The 19079-nt window shown below is 41.0% G+C and overlaps 1 protein-coding gene across 6 annotated transcripts in view; it reads left to right on the top strand.

Moving 5' to 3' along the window:
• FAT3 (FAT atypical cadherin 3) overlaps positions 1–17100 on the top strand; it is a 1069235-nt gene extending 1052135 nt beyond the window's left edge. For 3 of the 6 annotated variants that reach the window (XM_069639361.1, XM_069639363.1, XM_069639360.1), the window contains 2 exons: positions 226–261; positions 5289–17100. In XM_069639361.1, the coding sequence (XP_069495462.1) occupies positions 226–261; positions 5289–5908 (656 nt within the window). In that variant the 3' untranslated portion in view covers positions 5909–17100. The remainder of the gene's footprint in view (positions 1–225; positions 262–5288) is intronic. The other 3 variants (XM_069639365.1, XM_069639364.1, XM_069639362.1) reach the window with 1 other exon arrangement.
• Positions 17101–19079: the final 1979 nt, after the last annotated feature.

Here is a 19079-nt window from a genome sequence, read left to right as displayed (position 1 = left end):
ACTATTTGTTTTATAACTCTGGGTGCATGAATATTTTTGCTCTGTAAAGACATAGAGGCATGCATAGTTAATAATTATCCTGTTATTATTTTGAAGCTTAAATCGATTTTAATTTACCAGAATAGAAAGCAAAAGCATGTGCAGAAGCATGCAGGTATTTTGTTGCTTTAGTGACAAAATGTTCCTCCTTCAAGTCGTGAACAATCTATTTTTACTTTAAACCAGTGTCTGTGATGGATCAAGGGGAGAACTACAACAAAGGTGACTCTTGCAACCCATCTCCAGCTTGCTTCCTTTTGTGTTTGAATTGTGCATCAATTGTGTCCACACCTTGCATGTGTGCACCTTCTTTTGTACTACATTGAGCTCTAATGAAACATGCTATTTTATATCCAGTGCCGTTCTAACATTAAATGTGAATTTCTTCCCATGCTTTATCATGTATGTGTGTCTACTGTTAAGTGTAATTTGATTAAAAAAAAAGGTTGATACCTCTGCAAAATATCCAAAACCATTTTCAGTACAAGGGGTCGATGCACAAATATATTTTAGGAATAAGTAAGATTATGTGTGAATGCATAGGACTCACTAATGTAAATACACATGAAGATTACTAATGTAAATTAAATATTGTCTCTGTTCATCTGAACAAGATAAGCAATATAGTAGGGCGGAGGTCTGCAACCTTTGACTCTCCAGATGTTTTGCACTTCAAGTATCATCAATCCTTACCAGCGTAGCCAATGGTGAGGGATCATGGGAGTCTTAGTCCAAAACATCTGGTGAGGCGCAGGTTCTCGGCCACTGTAGTAGGGGTTGTCATGTAGGGCAAAAAACACATGCAGTGCAAATGAGTTGAACGCTAGGCATGAGCACATTTTTCATAAACCCCCACCTAAACTTTATTTGTGTATTTAAAAACTTCTTTGGGGGAATCCCAGACCCCCCACATGACAAATGCATACTTTGTTAAACATAACAAAATTCCCATCCACCTCTACATTTGTCTATCAGACAGCATTCATGAGGGCCAAGTTGCTGACATGATTGTAGCATTAGACATAGAGGGAGGACTAAATCCTTCTTTGTAACACAAAGTGCTAATAAAGAAGGAGAGGGCCAACAATCTACCAGATGGGCTCATCCCGATTTGGGCAGTGTCCTGGTGGTAAATCCGCCAGGATACCACCCAGCGCAATAAGCAGTACAGCAACTTGGTCCAGTGCTATTACCTCCGGATCACAAGTTGCAGTGGTGGGGTAAGTCCCCATTTTCTTTGAGTCCATGGGACTAAATGGGATATTTTCTTTGCAAATACTGCAATGGTAATCGTGTCCCAGTAATTGCACCGAAAATGGGCGGAAAGTTGGAGCATTCACTCCCAGCTTACAGCTGTTGTTTGAGTTTCAATGTTTTGATTTTCCCCCAAACTCATGATTGAGCAGAGCAGTAAGGTGGTGGTAATAGCATTACTGCCACATTTTTACTGCTCCGCCCAACTCCTGATGAGGGCCATTGTATCAGCCCTGGATGCCATGCTGGTGAAACAAGCACATTATTTTCCATTGTAGCCCATAGCACCATTTCTACCAGCATAGCGTCAATGGTTGTTAACAGATTGGCAACTGACTGCCTCACTTTTCCCTCTCATGAAGAACAGAATGTTAGAACTCTTTGCTCTGTAGTAACATGACTTTGTTCATCTTCTATGTTTACCTCAGCATTCATGCCAGTGACTTAACCCTTATGCATGCTGTTTGACAAGTAAGCTGGTCGGGCAGGAAAATAGCATTATGTTTCAAAGATAAAGAACCACCATGTGGGTGCTCTGGCCTCACCCTAAAGTAGTTTAAAACAAATAAAAAGCCAAATCACCTCCCCTCTCAACCTTAGCAAAAGTTCAGTGAACTGCATAACTCCAACTCACCCCCAAATATTGTTGATTGAGGGTTTATTTGAAATAATCCACCCAGTCTTAGTGAGCACCCACACTTTCGTTACTCTCTGCATTCAAAACAGTTTGCAATTAAATTCCAATAGTTTTCTGCACACTTACATTACAGTTAAATTGTCAAGGTGTAAATGTTGCACAAGTACTGGAAAGAGAGGCATATATTTTTGTCTTCAGATATTTTAAGGAAAGAATTCAGGAAATGATTTAAAAATTTAAAAAATGTCCTTACCCTGCAAATAGGTAGTGTACTCAATCAGTATACTATGGGACATAGGGCATTATTTGCAAAATGTTTTTCAACGCTCCCCATCACACATTTCTAATTCCTCTCTGGATTTGATCTTTATCTCGACTTTTACTGCTTCTCCTGTCTTATCTCTCTGATCATTATTTACTTTCTACATCATTACTCCCACTTACTTCCGCTCGTTCCTTCTCTCCTTCTTTTGGTTCTATTTTTTCCAGACATGATCAATGTGATTTTAATTCTTCACTATTTAACACTACCTATACTTCAGCACTTTCTACTCCTTTCTCCTTCTCAGCTCTGAATGCCGATGAGGCATTCCATTTCCTCATCTCTTATCACTTCTTTTCATCAACTCTACCCTCTGTCTCCCTTCAGCCCCACTCGTAAACCCTCTCAACCATGGCTTTCTCCCTACTTGCACTATAAAGTCATTGGCTCAGGACCAAATCCATGCCTGTTTGCTCTTCCTATTTTTCTGATCATGTTCGCTATGACAATTGTTTATGCTCTGCTAAACATCTTTATTTCTCGGATCTTCTACAAACTCAGTCTACTCACCCCATGCCTCTTTTTCAAACTCTTGCACATCTTTGTTCTCCTTCTACTATTGTTCACTCTACAAATTCTACTCTCTCCGCTTCTGACTTTGCTCACTTCTTCTCCTCAAAAAGTCTTTCTCTTTGTCATGATATTGAATCATCTAAGCCACCCCAACGTACCACCCCTACTCCTGCTCTTATTCCTCATACCGCCATTGCTCACTTTACTCCTGTTTTTAATTCTGATGTTGTTATTTTACTTGCTAAAGCTCATCCACTGCCTCCCCTAATAACCCTATTTCTTCGATGTTAATCTTTAATGTCTACCCTTTTCTTGTACCCTATCTTGTCTCCTTTTTCAATATCTGTCTCTCTACCTCTTTTTTTCACGCATCATTTAGGCACACATCGATTATTCCAATTTTGAAGAAACCTACCGCTGATCCTTTCCTTGTTTCAAACCTCCATCCTATTTCTTTATTGCCTTATCTCTCAAAAGATCCAGAATTGCTTATTTATTCTCAGATTTCCACGTTTGTGTCCAATTCTTCTATTCTCCCAAAATTTCATTCTGGTTTCCGTCCTTTTCATTCTACAGAAGCTGCTCTACCTTTGGTGTTGAACTGCCTTCTTTCTGTGCCATATTCTAAGCACTCATCCGTTCTTATTCTTCTAGATCTATCGGCGGCCTTCAACACTGTTGAACACTCTTTACTCTTAGCTGCACTTTCACATTTTGGTCTTTCAGGTTCTGTCTTGTATTGGTTCCACTCTTATCTTTCTAATGGAAAATTTTTGGTCACTTGGAAGGGCAAGTCCTCTGAATAGGTCTTGCCTGCCCACAGTGTGCCTCATTGGCCAATTCTGGGCCCTATCCTATTCTTGCTCTACACATCTTATCTTGCGGCTGTTATTTCCTCCTTTGGGCTGTCCCACCACTTCTACGCAGACAAAACCCAACTATTCATTTCCTTCTCTTCTTTCTCACCTTAAATTCACTGCATTCTTTCTACTTGCTTGGTTGCAATAAAATCCTGGATGTCCTCCCATTATCTCACACTCAATGCTGCAAAGAACGAGGTACTGTTTTTTACCGGCCAACAATCTTTTTCATCATCTTACACCTTCCTTTCTATCTTTACCCCATCCAAGCTTCCAATTTCACCTACAGCTCGTAATATTAGTCTTTACTTTGATGCAAATATACGCAAATATTTCTTTCTCTCACCACATCTCATTAACTGCCCGTTACTGTTGCTTTCATCTCTATAATATTCAAAAGGCTCATCCCTTTTGTACTTTTCAGGCATCTAAACTTTTAATTTTTTCTTACATTTTTTCTTGGTATTTCTATTGCTCCTCTGCCCTATTTGTGCTCCCTAACTCTCGTCTTGCCCCTCTTGAATCAGTGTTCAACTCTTCTGTTCGTCTTTTGTGACTTCTCTCATCCCAGGCCTTTATTACTGCTTCTCCTGAAAAACTTGGCTGGTTACCCTTTCATTCTTAATTTAAATTCAACTTTCTTTGTCTTGTACCTAACTCCCTGTATGGCCTTGCTCCCAGCTATCTTGCTGCACTAATATCTTTCTATATCTCTGCATGCTCACTCCATTCTTCTTCTCAATTCTTACTTTTGGCTTCCCAACTCCCATGTGCACAATCTCGTTTTCGTGCCTTTGAACTTCGTGCTCCTCTTCATTGGAACATTCTTCCGCTTTCTCTTCGCTCTATCTACACTTTTTCTCTGTTTCGTGGTTCTCTGAAATCTCATCTACTTCCAAACGTGTGAGTGATTGTTTTCTGGATTTGATTGTTTATACATTTATTTTGTAACCATTTTGTATCCTATGTACAGTGCTTTGGTTAAAGGCACATAATAAAATATAAATAAGATACAAAAACAAATTCAATGGGATTGTGCCGTTGTAAAACACTTATGTAAATCAGGCCCATAGAGTTAAAACGTCATAAATGTATTTCAACGCCATCCAGTTACGGTATAAATTGAGGCATTCCTATTTTATGCACAAATGGGGTGAACAGTTTTGTGAATCACTCATACAATTTAGGAAGTACAACTAGCCATATTTATACACTACATAAGGTTTGTGCTGGCAATTATCCACCTCTATTTCATGGTTAAATGTTTAATACTGAATATAACATTAGTGCAGATAAACATTTTTGTCATGGTTACTGATGATACTTAATAGGCACTGTATTGTATAACACCACTGCCTGTAGTTTTCTATTTCCTATTGGTTTGCAACCGTAAGTATATAGAGCAGTGGCAAATATTTTAAAGGAAATATTGTTTTTATGTTTTTGGCTTTGCACTTTTGCTTGTGATATACTGCATTTACATACAATGTTTCTATGTTCCCACATTGAAAGCATGGCTGATGACATGCGAGCATGCTGAGTATGGTTTGCTTTGCATGCAGAACCCTCTTATCAAGTCTGTGGACTCCTAACACTTTGTCTTGACCGGAGCATGCTATTTACTATGCTAGACATCTGATCTTCTATTTCTTTCTTTTATTAGCATATCATTGGGACACCTCTGACTGGATGCCAAGTGCTCGCTTGTCAGATATTGAGGAGGCGCCAAACTATGAAGCGGCCGATGACTCTTCGGCCCATCGTGGCAGTTCAAGGGAGTTAGAGACAGATTACTATCTGGGCGGCTTTGACATTGATAGTGACTACCCACCCCCTCAGGATGAAGAGTTTTTAAACCATGACCAGTTGCCACCACCACTCCCTGAGGATTACCCGGATCAATATGACGTCCTTCCCCCATCGCAATCCATATCTGTGGCTAGCACTCTAAGTCCGGACTGCCGACGGCGGCCGCAGTTCCATCCAAGTCAATACCTCCCGCCACATCAGCTTCCAATTGAGACGGATCCAACAGGATCACAGACTGGACACACGTTTAGTACATTTGGTGGTGGTTCATGTCTCAAAATGGACACTGCCTGTGTTGATAATGTGTCATTAACCATGCACAATTCTATGGACGCATCCTCATCAGACGGTTCAGCGATGAGTGGTTTCGATGAATCTGAAGTAGCCATAAGTGACTATGAAAGCGTGGGAGAGCTCAACCTGAATCAAATTCACATTCCTTTTGTGGAAACACAGCATCAGACACAGGTGTAAAAAGAACTTTGGGGGCAGGGAAGGGATTGTTTGTGTATTAATCAAATTATATAATGAACTTTGCTTAATCTGTTTGGGCAGAACTACTTTCCATATTAATTTGCTGAAGGATAGGTGCTGGCACTAAAAAGGACACTTGCCCAAAATATATGGCACTTTTTTGTTGCTGAAATTTAGTTGACAATCCTTTTAGTATGGTACTTGTATTTATTTTCAAAATTGCAGCCTAGGTTGCATTGGATGCATCTATATCATCTACATAGATCTGGAGTAATCCTAGATTGTATTGTGTTCCAGGCCTGTATGTTTCTTTACACGAGTGTGCTAGCAGATGCAGTATTTACAGACAGTTACACACATACACAAGAATTGAATTGTTGTGCAACATGTCAGAAGAACGGTCACACCCGTAGCTGAATGTTGTTTGGAAAAACATTTCATACACACCAGTGTGCTGTCAGGAGGCTGCTCTAAAACAACTGGTTGGTAAAATGCACTTCCTGTGCCTGAAGCCATCAATCCAACGAATAGGTCGAGCAATGTCTTAACTGTTCTGGCAAATGAGTGCAATCATAACTTTGTAATGAAGCAGTTGTCAGTGGCTGGTTATTCAGCATAATTCTCACTTGTTGGCAGAGACCAGCATTTCCATGCCCTCACAGAGAATGGTTTAGCCATTAAAAAAAATACAGAATTAGGCAAGGGGAATATTGCTTTTAGTATTCCGAGAGCTATCATATGGTAAAATCATGAAGCGCTTAACTCTGCCACCCTGCTCATTACACATATGGATCCCCCACGGCAGACTGAGACAGTTAACTGATTTTGATCACATTTGGTAATAATAAGAGTTACTATCACAGTGCATAGAAGTGCGAGCAATCAGACCTGAAGCAGTATGCAAAACAATTCTAGATACAATCCGAAATTATATTTACCATTAATGCACATATTCCCTTTTTTATACCGTTAATAAAAGACACTCCAATAGCGGTGTACAGCTAATGTTTACCATTGATTTGCACTGATGACAGGCCGTCATGTTTCTTCCTTGGAACAAAAGCACATCTGTACACATGAATACAATTTAAATGTGTACGATTTTACTGAAATGACACCACCAAACAAGAAGCCCTGCACCTAAAGGGAAGTATTTAGGGGGCAGCCAAGTTGAAAAGTTATGAGGGAAAATACCTAAAAAGGTTTTGGATCTCAATGTGATTTTATTGAACTGATCTATTGTTGCAAACATGTATTTGGCTCTCAAAAATACTTTGATGCCTTAATTCCTCAGACAAAGTGTACAGCAGAGAAAGCTAGGAACTGTGGGTTAGCATTCACAATTCTCCTTTACTTGTACACATTGGAGATTTAAAAGATGAACGTGGGCAGATACACTCAGCAGGTTCTGGAGTCTGCAGCCTAGCTCTATGGGGCAGCACATTTTTTTCAAGATGGGCAGACTGCTATCAGAAATCAACAATACATTCACTTTTCACCAATATATTTCTTAGGTAAAAAAAACCAATAAGAGAACATGTCTTTTAGGAATGGACAAAAAGGCACAAAGATATGAGAAGTAGCACTCAAATACTTACTCGATTACTTACCTTTGCATTTGATTATCTATAACTTCATAAGGATGACAGAGCCGGAGGTTGGCGAGAAATCGAGCACAAAATGAAAACGTTTATGGAAAGTCTGAGAAGGACAAGAAGTATATAATTCTGACTCTTATAGTTTGCTGTTGTTTAAAACTATTGTATGTGGAAGACATTTCCAAACCTGACTTGACGTAACCTAACATCAAGAGCGACTAAACCACATCAATATTACATAGATGCATGTTCGTATGCATAGTATTCCATATTGGTGAATTCAAAAGTTCTTATCTGATGCCTAAAATAGACGAATTTTCCAGAATCACATACTGGTGGAAAAAGACAGACGAAATATTTGTTGGTGTCAAAAATACCACTTACTCATACAATCAGAATATACTTTAAAGGTTCTGCATATTCCATGAAAATAATACCACCAATAGAAGATTTAGTCAACTCACAGTACTGCACTACTGTTAAAAGATGCCACCCCAAACACTGCCTACCCAAACCTTATACATCGCTCCGCCGCTCTCGAGCTAGATCTGTGCTCGGAGAATGACCGCCTAATGAAAGTGTGTGCAAATAATTACCAGAGATCTCTGGTCATGAACATATGTACATTTTGGCACTCATGTACAAGAGAAAGAATGTTAGAAAGAACAAGGGAAGAATAGGTTACATTGTGCTGTGGGCATTGTGACGGAAATACACTCTGTCCCCAAACACCACTGCTTCCATAGGGATGCACATTTATCATCTCTCCTAAAGGCCATTCAATACAGTGTATATAAATAAACTTTGATGAAAGCACTGAAGTAATAAATCCTAAACAGTCACTTTGTTGATGGGGACATCCCTGTAGTTCAGCGCTTTAATTTTCTATGATGTTGTGTAGGGGAAATCTGCCTCAAATGTTCTTTTACAATGACCATTAAGAAGCCATCATATCCAGCTTGGAGACCACTTTTCACTCTCACTCATGCAAGCACAACTTCACCACACCCACAGGAGACAGAAAGGAGCAGGTGGGGCTGAGAAGGGAAGAACCCGCCCTAATCATGTTGAAAAGTGGATTGACTTTTGTGAGACTCCCTTCAACCGTAGAATAGTCCTCCCGGCACACCTTAATATTCCTTGTTGTCAGTCGTGAAAAATGTATCTCTTCTCACTTATTCAACAACATATAGCAAGATCATGTGATGACCACACTTGCAGTACATTCACAATACAATTCTCAATTTTTGCTTACAACCGTCTGGCCATACTTTGACAAAGATTAATCAATATAGCATTGTGCCCTAAGAAAAAGGCAGGTGACGGAGGGCTTTTACTCAGTTAAGATTACTACATTTTCCTTTCCTGTCACCTGCTTTTTGAAAGCTAAATATGGAACAGAATCTGCACAGTAGGTTACTCATACCAACTATTTTTCATAATAAAATATTGATATGTAGTTCCACATTTCTCTCATGAAGTCTGGATCCTTGGTAAAACAATGGCATTCCTTTTCTATAATATGTACTTTGTTCCCCAAATGTATCTGCTCTTTTAACGTCTTGCTTTAACAGGAGAACATTTGCACATATATACACAAATCTGCATGCCATATCCACCCAGCATTAAATACCAGGCAACGTGTGTGTGCCCTCTCTGACTATGTGTTAGTAAGGACTTAGATTTGAGAGCTGGAGGATACTTCAGAGTTCTGCAGTTGACTCTTGAATAATTTTGCGATAATAAGTCAGACTTTAAAGGGAATGTTCTCTTGTTATACTTCCTAGGGGTCTCCAGCATTGGATCTTCTATAGATTCACATGCTTTCAATATTCCCAATTGTCAGGCTGGGAATCCTCCATGACATAGAGCAGTTTAATCTAAAACTGAAAGCTCTCAGTCGCTTGTGTGCTGTAATACAGTTATTTTGGGACATACCACCCACAGCCAATAGGAACACCTGCCTTAACTCCTCCCCTGACAGCCATCTTCAGATTTATTACTGCACGTTAGTTTAAGGAGTCCTCATTTATTCTCTCTTTAACTATTCTTCACAATATTTGGACTTTTGAATCATTTTCAACGATAGATTTAATCTTTTTTGCATCTTCTCAATGACCAGAATTAGCAGCGACATTGCTGGGGCCGTAGACTGTTCCCTCCACCTGTAATCTTTGACGACATATCGTCTGCATAGTTGGTCCATGAGGAAGAGCCTGTTCAAGGCATGTGCACGCTGTGGTTTGAAAAAATGTCTATGTGGTAGATCAGCACAACTGTCTCTACTGCCTTCACCCTCACCACATCATTAAGGATTTTGAAATCTGCCAGTCGTTTTCTAACAAGACACTGAGGGATCATCACAGTCATCTCAGTGCGTGGCTTGAGGATGCTGGTGGGGCCTCTGACTGTGCATCTGTACAGAACCATGCCTCGCTATGGCAAGGCAGGACAGCACAGCGAGCCACCTCTAGTAAGAGGTCAAGGTCTCATGAGGTCCACGCCACCAGCAAGAGGAAGCACATGGAGGCTCCTGTCGATGAGTCCAGATCCTCCCACATGGACCTATCTTCACCAAAGGTCAGTGGTCCCAGGGTGTCTACAGAGAAGAGCAGCTTAGCCCATTTCTATCACCCCAAGAAAGCGACCCGTCAGATAAAATCACGTCTAAATCTAGTAGCCACTCATCATCTTCGGTGGCAAAAGCCCAGTCAATGTCATCTTCAAAATTGCCATTGTGTCAATATCCAGCTTGTCTATGCCAAGGCCATTGATGCCGTCCTCTAGCACCCCGTCAATGATGGCAACCACGACAATGAGCGGACATGCTGCTCCGTCGACGAAGACTTCATCAATAGCAACCACGTCGACAACTGTGATACCCTCGTCGATGGCCCCATCGATGCCAAAAATAGGGGTTTTTTTAGGATCACTACCGCCGCCATAGTGGTAAATGTCTCTAACACCCCAACTAGCACAGTGTCAGCACTGGCAGTAACCTTGGAGTGGTCGTACTACCAGAAGGTACTATCCTAGAACAGCCAAGTCTGTCTTCCTCTGAGGGTGTAGAAGAGTTTGAGGAAGAGACTGTCATGTCACCTCCTTCTTCACCATCATGCAGGACACCACATCCTAGAATGGAGCCTTGTTCTCCATGAGGTGAGGCAAGCCTGATCAGACTGCCAGTTCTACCACTCTTGCACACATCTCTATCAGGGGAAGACGTGCCTCCAATCCAATGAACGCCATTGTTGCCTCCACAAAGGGACATGTCACTAGACATTTTATCAACCTAAACCACACTAGTGGGAACCTTACACCAAAGGCAACCTGCATCGTCTCCAGCTCCGGTACTGCCTAGACGACCTCACACAGATATCCCTGGGCCTTCCAGGGAGGATGATGACATTCCACTCCTCCCACCCCCCAGGAGAGATGAACACCAGTCAATGACTCAGCAACTCTTGGATACAGGGACGGACACAGATCCTGACATCCACAAATTCATCTCACGCCAATGAATTTAAAGATGTCATCATACTTATGGGGAACCGGATAATATTTCTACCAGGGACTCACCCATGATGAGGTAGGGGCCTTCCAATGCACTTATAGTCTGGATGGCCAAGATGTTAGTCCTTACCCTGGAGGAATAGGACAAAGACAGCATACTTTATCAACGCAGAGAACAGCACAGAAAGTCGGTGATGTCCATACCGCTGTTGCAGGATATCTGCAGGATGGCCTGGTCACCTTGGCTCATCCTGCTACTGCCCTGGTGAAGAAAGCCCGCTTTGACCAGAAGAACAGGGCCCCAGAGAGCTTTCCCGCCTGCCTCCGCTCCCAACCTACACCAGACTCTGTTGTTTCTGCTGCCGTCAGGAAGATGACAGCTAGCCCATCATCTTTCTGCTCCATTCCCCCGGATAAGGAGGGCAAATGCCACGATGCCTTCAGAAATAAATTATTACCACTGCAGCCACGACTATCAGGGCGGGGAATGCAATGGCCATCCTTGCACGATATGATTGCGAGTTGTGGTACAAGATGGGTCCCATTCTGGAGTCTCTGCCGAATGACAAGAAACAGGAAGCTATGGACATCTTTCATGAGGTCGAATTGGCGGATGACCATGCCATCACGGTCTTGGTGGACATCGATGATACAGGCTTTCACCAGCTCAGAAATGGAGCTGTCCTGTGCAGGCATGGTTGGCTCAAGACCACAGACTTTCGACCTGATGTCCAGTCCCGGGTAGAAGATATGCCCTTCGATGGAAAATACCTATTTGGGAAAAAGGTGGATGAGGCTTTACAGTCTATTAAAACAGACATGGAATCTGCTCATTCCCTGGGCATGCTAAAACAGAGGCGCCAGTCCTTTCACGCTGGGAAAGAGCGTTATGCTAGAACTTTGCTGGACTGCTGCTCTACATTCCATTCTCCGTCCTCCTACAAAACACTGTTCTCCTCAGGGGATCAGCATAGAAAGAAATCCCAATCCTTCAGGGCTTCGCAATGCAGCCGTGGCTCTACCAACATAGGGGCCAGTCAGAAAAGCAAGCATAACTTGCCCAGGACCTGGTCCTCCCATTTTAGCACCCCCATTGGAGGATGACTGTCAAGATTCATCAAGGAATAGGAAAACATTATAACCGCTGAATGGGTGCTACAACTTCTCCAGCAGGGCCACTTGCTGGAGTTTATAACATTTCCACCAGACATTCCTTCCACACACACACCATAATGGTTGTGACACCACCTGCTGCAGGAAGTGCAAGCACTGCTACAGAAAGGGGCAGTGGAGAAGGTGTCGAAGGATGAAGTTGGCACAGGAGTCTACTACTACTGCTTCCTGGTACGGAAAAGAGCACTGCACAAAAAGTCAAGGGGTTGGAGGCCCATATTAGACCTAATGGTGCTTAACACATTTCTAAAGGTACAAACATTCCGTATGGTGACACTGCAACAAGTTCTGTCCCAGCTACAACAGGGAGATTTCTTGGCGTAACTCGACCTTGAGGACGCTTATGTTCACATCCCTATTTGCTGCTCACATCTGCTCTACCTATGCTTTGTGGTGGCATGAGTGTATTATCAATTCATGGTGCTTCCAATTCGCCTGCATTCTGCTCCACAGGGGTTTACCAAGTGCCTCGCACCAATGGTGGATCACCTGCGATCAAGGGGCATACACGTATACCTGTATCCAGATGAATGGTTGGTGAGAGCCCCTACCTACCTGCTGGCAGAAGTCAACACCACGGCCACCATCCAGAGTCTGCAGAAACTAGGTTTCTCCATTAACTTCCCAGAGTCGCTCCTGGTTCCATCACAACAGGCACTCTGCCTCGGAGCAAGACTCGACACCCAAACCTGCCTCACCAGGTCCTCGGACAAATGGGTTTTGGCTCTCCTGGAAAGGGTGTGCTGCCTCAGTAGGGCCCTGGTGACCCGGTCTGCAATTACAAGTCTTTACTGGGGATGTTTTCATTGTGCATCCCGTTGATCACTCACTCCAGGCTATGCATGTGGCCGGTGCAGAAATTCCTGGATGCACGTTGGATACAAGTGTCAGGGTCCTGGGACGACAGCATCATTCTGACACAGGTTTTCAGGTGGAATCTTCACGGGTGGTCAGTGAGGGAACATCTGGTTCAGGGTGCTTTTTTCAGGTTGCCCAATCATCAGGCCACTGTTACGACAGATGCTTCACTACGAGGCTGGGGCGCTCACTGTCAGGACCAAAACAGTAGAGGCCTATGGTCGCCGGAGGACAAGAGCCTGCACATCAACCTGCAGGAATTGCGTGTGATTTTCTGTGCCCTGATGTCTTTCCTCCTCCTGGCACCTGTGTTCTTAGAATGTGGATCTCTGTCCCTTCTGTGAGACTGCCCGAGCAAGAGCTCCGTCCACGTTAAAGTGCTACAAGAGCAAGTGGAAATGTTTTCATGTGTGGTGCAGGAACCATCATTTGCGGCCCCAGACCATCCGGCCAGAAGATATTTTACCTCATCTGTTGTCCCTGGCTCATTCGGCCTTGACACATTCTTGAATTAAACTGCACCTGGCTGCAATCTCAGGTACAACGCTCTGCAGGAGACCCATCCCTGTGGTCGCACTGGCTGGTGAAGGAGTTCTTACGTGGGCTGTTCTAATCTTTTCCACCTGTCTGTCACCCAGCTCCCGGGGGGAATTTGATGTGCTACTGGCAAAGCTTATGAAGCTGTCATTCAAGCCTATTCCTTTAGAAACATTAAAAGACATATTCTAAACACATAACACTAGCCAAGTGCTTAAATGTCAAATAGGCAGAGACTTGCCCATAAGTATATGTAAAGGGTTGGCGAGACCAGTATTTCCTTCTGCCATGAACATGCCAGCAGACCACTTCCGGGAGGGCCCTGGGCTCACTCCCCCAGAGAGGTGGCTGCTACCACTGCCTTCCTCTCTGGGATCCTCCTCCCTGACATCTTCCATTCAGCCACCTGGAAGTTGGTGCATACATTCATCAGGTTCTATTGTGCTGACTGAGATTACTCAAAAGTGTCTAGTTTTGGCCAATCAGTTCTGCTGAACCTTTTTGCTTGAGGTCAGTAAGTCTCCAGTGGCAAGTTGTGCTGGGGGCTTGCCTCCGGCCATATGTATTGTTCATAATACTGCTGTGTAATCTATTCACGGCACATAAGTCTATGAAAGATCCACTGCTGGAGATGGAATAGGTTACTTACCTGTTACTCCGGTTCTCCAGCATTGGTATCTTATATAGATTCACATGCGACCCTCCAACCTACCCCACATGGCTCGTCTTTTGACTCTTACTGCCACTCAATTGCACTTGCCAAATCTGAATGTGGCCAACAGGGGAGGAGTTAATGGAGGTGTTCCGACTGGCTGTGGGCTTTATGACCGAACTTGACTGTACTAGAGCACAGAAGTGACTGAGAGTTTTCAATTTAAGTTTAAAATGCTCTCTGTTATAGAGGATTCCCAGCCTGACGACGGGTAATAGTCAAAGCATGTGAATATATGAAAGATACCAATACTGTAAAACAAGAGTTACAGGGAAGTAACCTATTCCTTAAGAAACATTAAAACACATTTTCTAAACACATAACACTAGCCAAGTGCTTAAATGTCACATAGTCAGAGACTTGCCCATAGGCATATGTAAAGGGTTGGTGATGCCCATGTATGAAGGTGCAATATGCTTGCACACACATGCACACTCACACACACGCACATATATCATTAAAGGGACTCAATAAGTCTACAAATTCAAGTTTAAATTGTCATAAATATCACTGCTCTTTCACCAACACCTTCCAAAAATGTTCTCTGCAGGCTATATACCTAACAGACATGAATAACCCAACTGTATGTATGTAGCAGAACATTATATTAAGTTGTTTGCATTTCTTTAGATGTAAAGTAAATTTGTACCAAGCACCTGCTTTGTTAATTAGATCCTTAAAATACAAAGTGTTTTTTTTTCTAGAGTTGTGATCTTGCACACATATGCATTGTTTCTATTGTATATGTGCACTTTGTAATAGTCTTTTCTTCTGAAAAAATTTTCAATGTTACATATTTACATGTTATGCAATCACTGATGCTGCCGAATTTTTTGCAATAATTGCTGACACCCCATTTAACCACTGCTGTTAAACACATTTCTCAAATTCTGCCAGAGAGAAAGCTGCAGTTTATAACTATGTGAATATCATCTTAAAATTTGATTACGTCCTCTAGACTATTTTGGGGACCATTATCAAATGCCAGCATTATTAAAGGATAAGCCATTAAACTGAAACAGAAAATTCACATGACATCTGTTAATACATGCATGGAAAGCATCAGAAATAGTTAATTCCTATGCAAAGATCCCTAACTAAATTGTGAAACATCCCATCCATAGGCTAATGGTGGATTTGACTGGGAGGTGGAGTGATCGCATGCTCTAAATTCGTGATGGAATTTAGCAATGATAATTGGTAGGTCCATTGTCACAAACATTTCTGCTGTCAATGAGCTTCCGTAAAATACCCTATAATAGAATGATTGCATAAGGGCAAAAGAGTGGAGCCGGAAGACTTCTATCATGCAAAGTGCAAATAAAATTCCCACCATATTTTCTGATCTGACCCTTTGCATTTAATGCAACATTCTGTTACCTCGAATATACTTAGTAGTAAATACACAATAGCTCATATTGTCCACGTAATGCAATAATGGGACATGCACTGAAGGCACGAGAAGTCGTTAATATCCAGGTAAGGATAGCTGCTGTATTAGAAAATCAAAAAAGGAGTTTGTGGAGGCCTTTAGATAAAGATAAAACTTTATGTAATATAAAATCATTAATATTAAATCAAAATAAAATACAATGGATTCTGACGTGGTTGAACAAATGATGTCTAATATGCAATATACAATTCCAAAAGCAAGGTAAACAAGTCCATGCACTATACAATTAAATTATTTTTTAAATAAAAAATAATGTTTTGTATGATTCTTTTGTCAAGCGACCCATCAAAATAAATCAGCACACAGTCATTTTCCTACAAAGGATTTTCAGCAACTGTCCTCTTTAAGTTCTGAAATGCGTCTTTACTGCACTGAAATAATGAGTATTAAATAATCTATAGCATAGCTTTCTAGGTAACTCATAATGAGAGTGGTCATCAGTTCCTTATTCTATGACAAATAGCAATATTTTTGTGGGATTACACAAGGCCATACTACTTAATCTGTATTCGTGTTAAAGATTTGTTTAGAGCTGTGGTATAATAATTCCCTTAGAATAGTCTGTGCTTTGTCTGCCTAGTGGTGGGAAAGTTAAATCATTATTACATTACATGTATTTAGCCCATACTACTTCATTTCAGTTGTTAGCAATTGTGTTTTAGAAATGAAAAAAGAAAATCTTCCCTTACGCACTGTTAAGGGAAAGGTTGTATTGTAAATTTCTCACTATTGTAAACAGGCAGATCTGTAAAATGGTATGTGTTGGTGTTTAAAATGTTTGTAAAAATATGTATATAGTGGTTCACAATTTTCAGGCTTTTGTAGATATTTGATGCCAATGAGTTACTTTAAATGTATGTTTTCGACTAATTCTGAAGAATGTTGGGAAAAATAAGTTTAAACTTTTAATGTGGCAGAAGAGATAGATTTAAAAATGGTACTATAAATTAGTTACAAATGTACTGTAATGTTTAATTTGGCCATGCCCTCTCATTTGAACTTTTTTCTGTTTTTAAGAAAAAACTTTTTTTATTAACTTTTTTAATGATTGTGTTTTGCACAGATACTAGCTACAAGGTTTATATGCCATTGCAAAGAATTCTTAAACTGTTATTTCTTCCGCATCAAAAAATAATTTATGCAAAAGGGAAGCTAATCACTTTAAGTGAATTTTGGCCCCAGGATAAAGATGATCGCGCATATATGTACAGTACATATTGCTGTTGGCAGTATTAAGTCTTGTGTTAATTCCTTAAAACCAGTGTACAGGTTTGTAACTGCCAGAATTTGCTAAAAGGTTGATGGATAAAACACATTTTCAAGTTAAATAAACAGTGGATTATTTTTATGTTTTAGAATTCTCTTTTTGTTTTTGATGTTTTTTACTTCCATTGTTACACATTGCTTCCTAAGATTCACAGGTGAGAACTCTGTGCATGGAAATCCTTTTAATGTATGTTTGTTTTCAGGTAAACAATTGCCTTTCTTAAAGTAATGCATTGGGTTGATATGGTACATTCAACTGGTGGATAAGAAAAAACTAAGCATTGAACATCTTAAAAAATGCTAAAATGTTGAGTATTCATTTGTTAGATTCATAAAAAATGTAACCACTATTGCAGGAAGAAAACAAAAGTACCTGATCTTGATAAAATAACACCTGAAAGCACATCTTTCTTTCATTTTGTAGCTACTAAAGCAAGAAAGACATACAGTGATTTTGTTTGCAGATCTATGCTATAATGGAATTATTATCACCATTAGACCGCAACACTGATGTTAATGATTACAAATATTGTTGTGAAAATAATCTAACCTGTTAATTTATATTCAGCAAATTGTTCATGGTGAAACAGACATTGGTTTCTCTTCCTTCAATTAAAAGTATGTGCAATCCACTTGTGCTGCCTTTCCCCATGAAAAATAAGCACACGTTTGAAGCCCCTTTTGTTTAAGACATGAGCAAACACTTTTGGACTTTTGTATGCACTTGTGTAGATGCCCACATTCTGAACATTCACCACATTAAGTTGAACAGTTTTCTCTTTTAAACACAAAATAATGCAATCTATAATGCATATAATATTAGATATATTAATGCATATTTATGTGTTATTTAATGTGAAATAGAACCTTCCACAACTATACAAATTCACATGCATCAATGATCACCTTGCCCTTCAAGGGCAGTTCGGACACCTTACCATGTGCCTTGGTCTTCTCCGGGTTTTCCTGCAGCTTCCCCACGTTAGCTGATTTACTCTTCGAGGAGGAGCTGGAGCAATGACTTGAGATGGCACACACCTCCATCAAAGTGCATCTGGCAGCTATCTCCTGCTACATCAGGTCTCCCGGATGGTCTTCTCTTTGGTCACACCGTCTAGTCAAGGAGTTCCTCAAGTTCAGTTACAGTTAAGTAACTTGTTCCTTCTGTCACCTTGGGTCATACTGCCCAAGCCAATGGCATTTGTCGTTCTCAGCTCCACCCCAGTGGCTATCTTCATATTTCTATTGCACGTTTTTGTGTTGGAGTCTTTGGATTTTGCTCCTCGAAAAGCTTGATATTTGTTCTTTTTTTGGAAAATGTCTTCATCGTTTTCTTCTCGTGTTACTTTTATAGAGGTGGAGCCAAGTATTCCACTCAAAGCTCTGTCCCCATGCTACCTATGTGTTGGGAGCCAGAGTGTGAGACACGTGCAGTGCCAGTGAAAATACCTATACCAAAAAGAATCCTGGAAGTAAGGTACCTATTGAGGAAACCATATATGCACTCACAACAATATGATGGTCATTTGAATGAAATCCCAGAGGAAGTGTGAAAATGAGCAAGAAAGAAGAATGATGACGATTCCAGAGAAGAGGCTGAAGACCATAACATTCTATAACATCAAAGGAGGAGGTGTCAAAGATTAGCAACATTTTGGCCTCATGATGAAGATGCTTATGCTACAGAAAGGATGAAGAAAATGCCAAGTCATGTTACAATTGTACATATGCAGTAACGCAAGCAAACAAAGTATTCTTAAAGGCTGGCTATGTAGTGAATAGATTGTGGCAATGCGCCAATGTATATTTATTTATTTATGTATGTGTATGCATTGGAATGTATGAAATATGGATGTTCCACAACACACTTTAGCAGAGCTTGGTCCCAGTAAAAAGAAAGGATTTTCAGTGTGTGGCACAGTTGGAAAATGACTTAATGATCGAGATAAATTCAAGAAAGGCTTGGCTGGCCCAGCACCAGGAAGTCAAGGCCTCTGTGAGCTTGGATGTTCCTGCAGTAGCTACAAAACCTGTGAAAAGAACAAACTCCTGTCCGAGGTG

This window comes from Ambystoma mexicanum, chromosome 7q (assembly GCF_040938575.1).
Source record: "Ambystoma mexicanum isolate Mex_15411 chromosome 7q, UKY_AmexF1_1, whole genome shotgun sequence".
Lineage (NCBI taxonomy): Eukaryota > Metazoa > Chordata > Amphibia > Caudata > Ambystomatidae > Ambystoma > Ambystoma mexicanum.
This window is presented reverse-complemented; position numbering and strand designations above follow the sequence as displayed.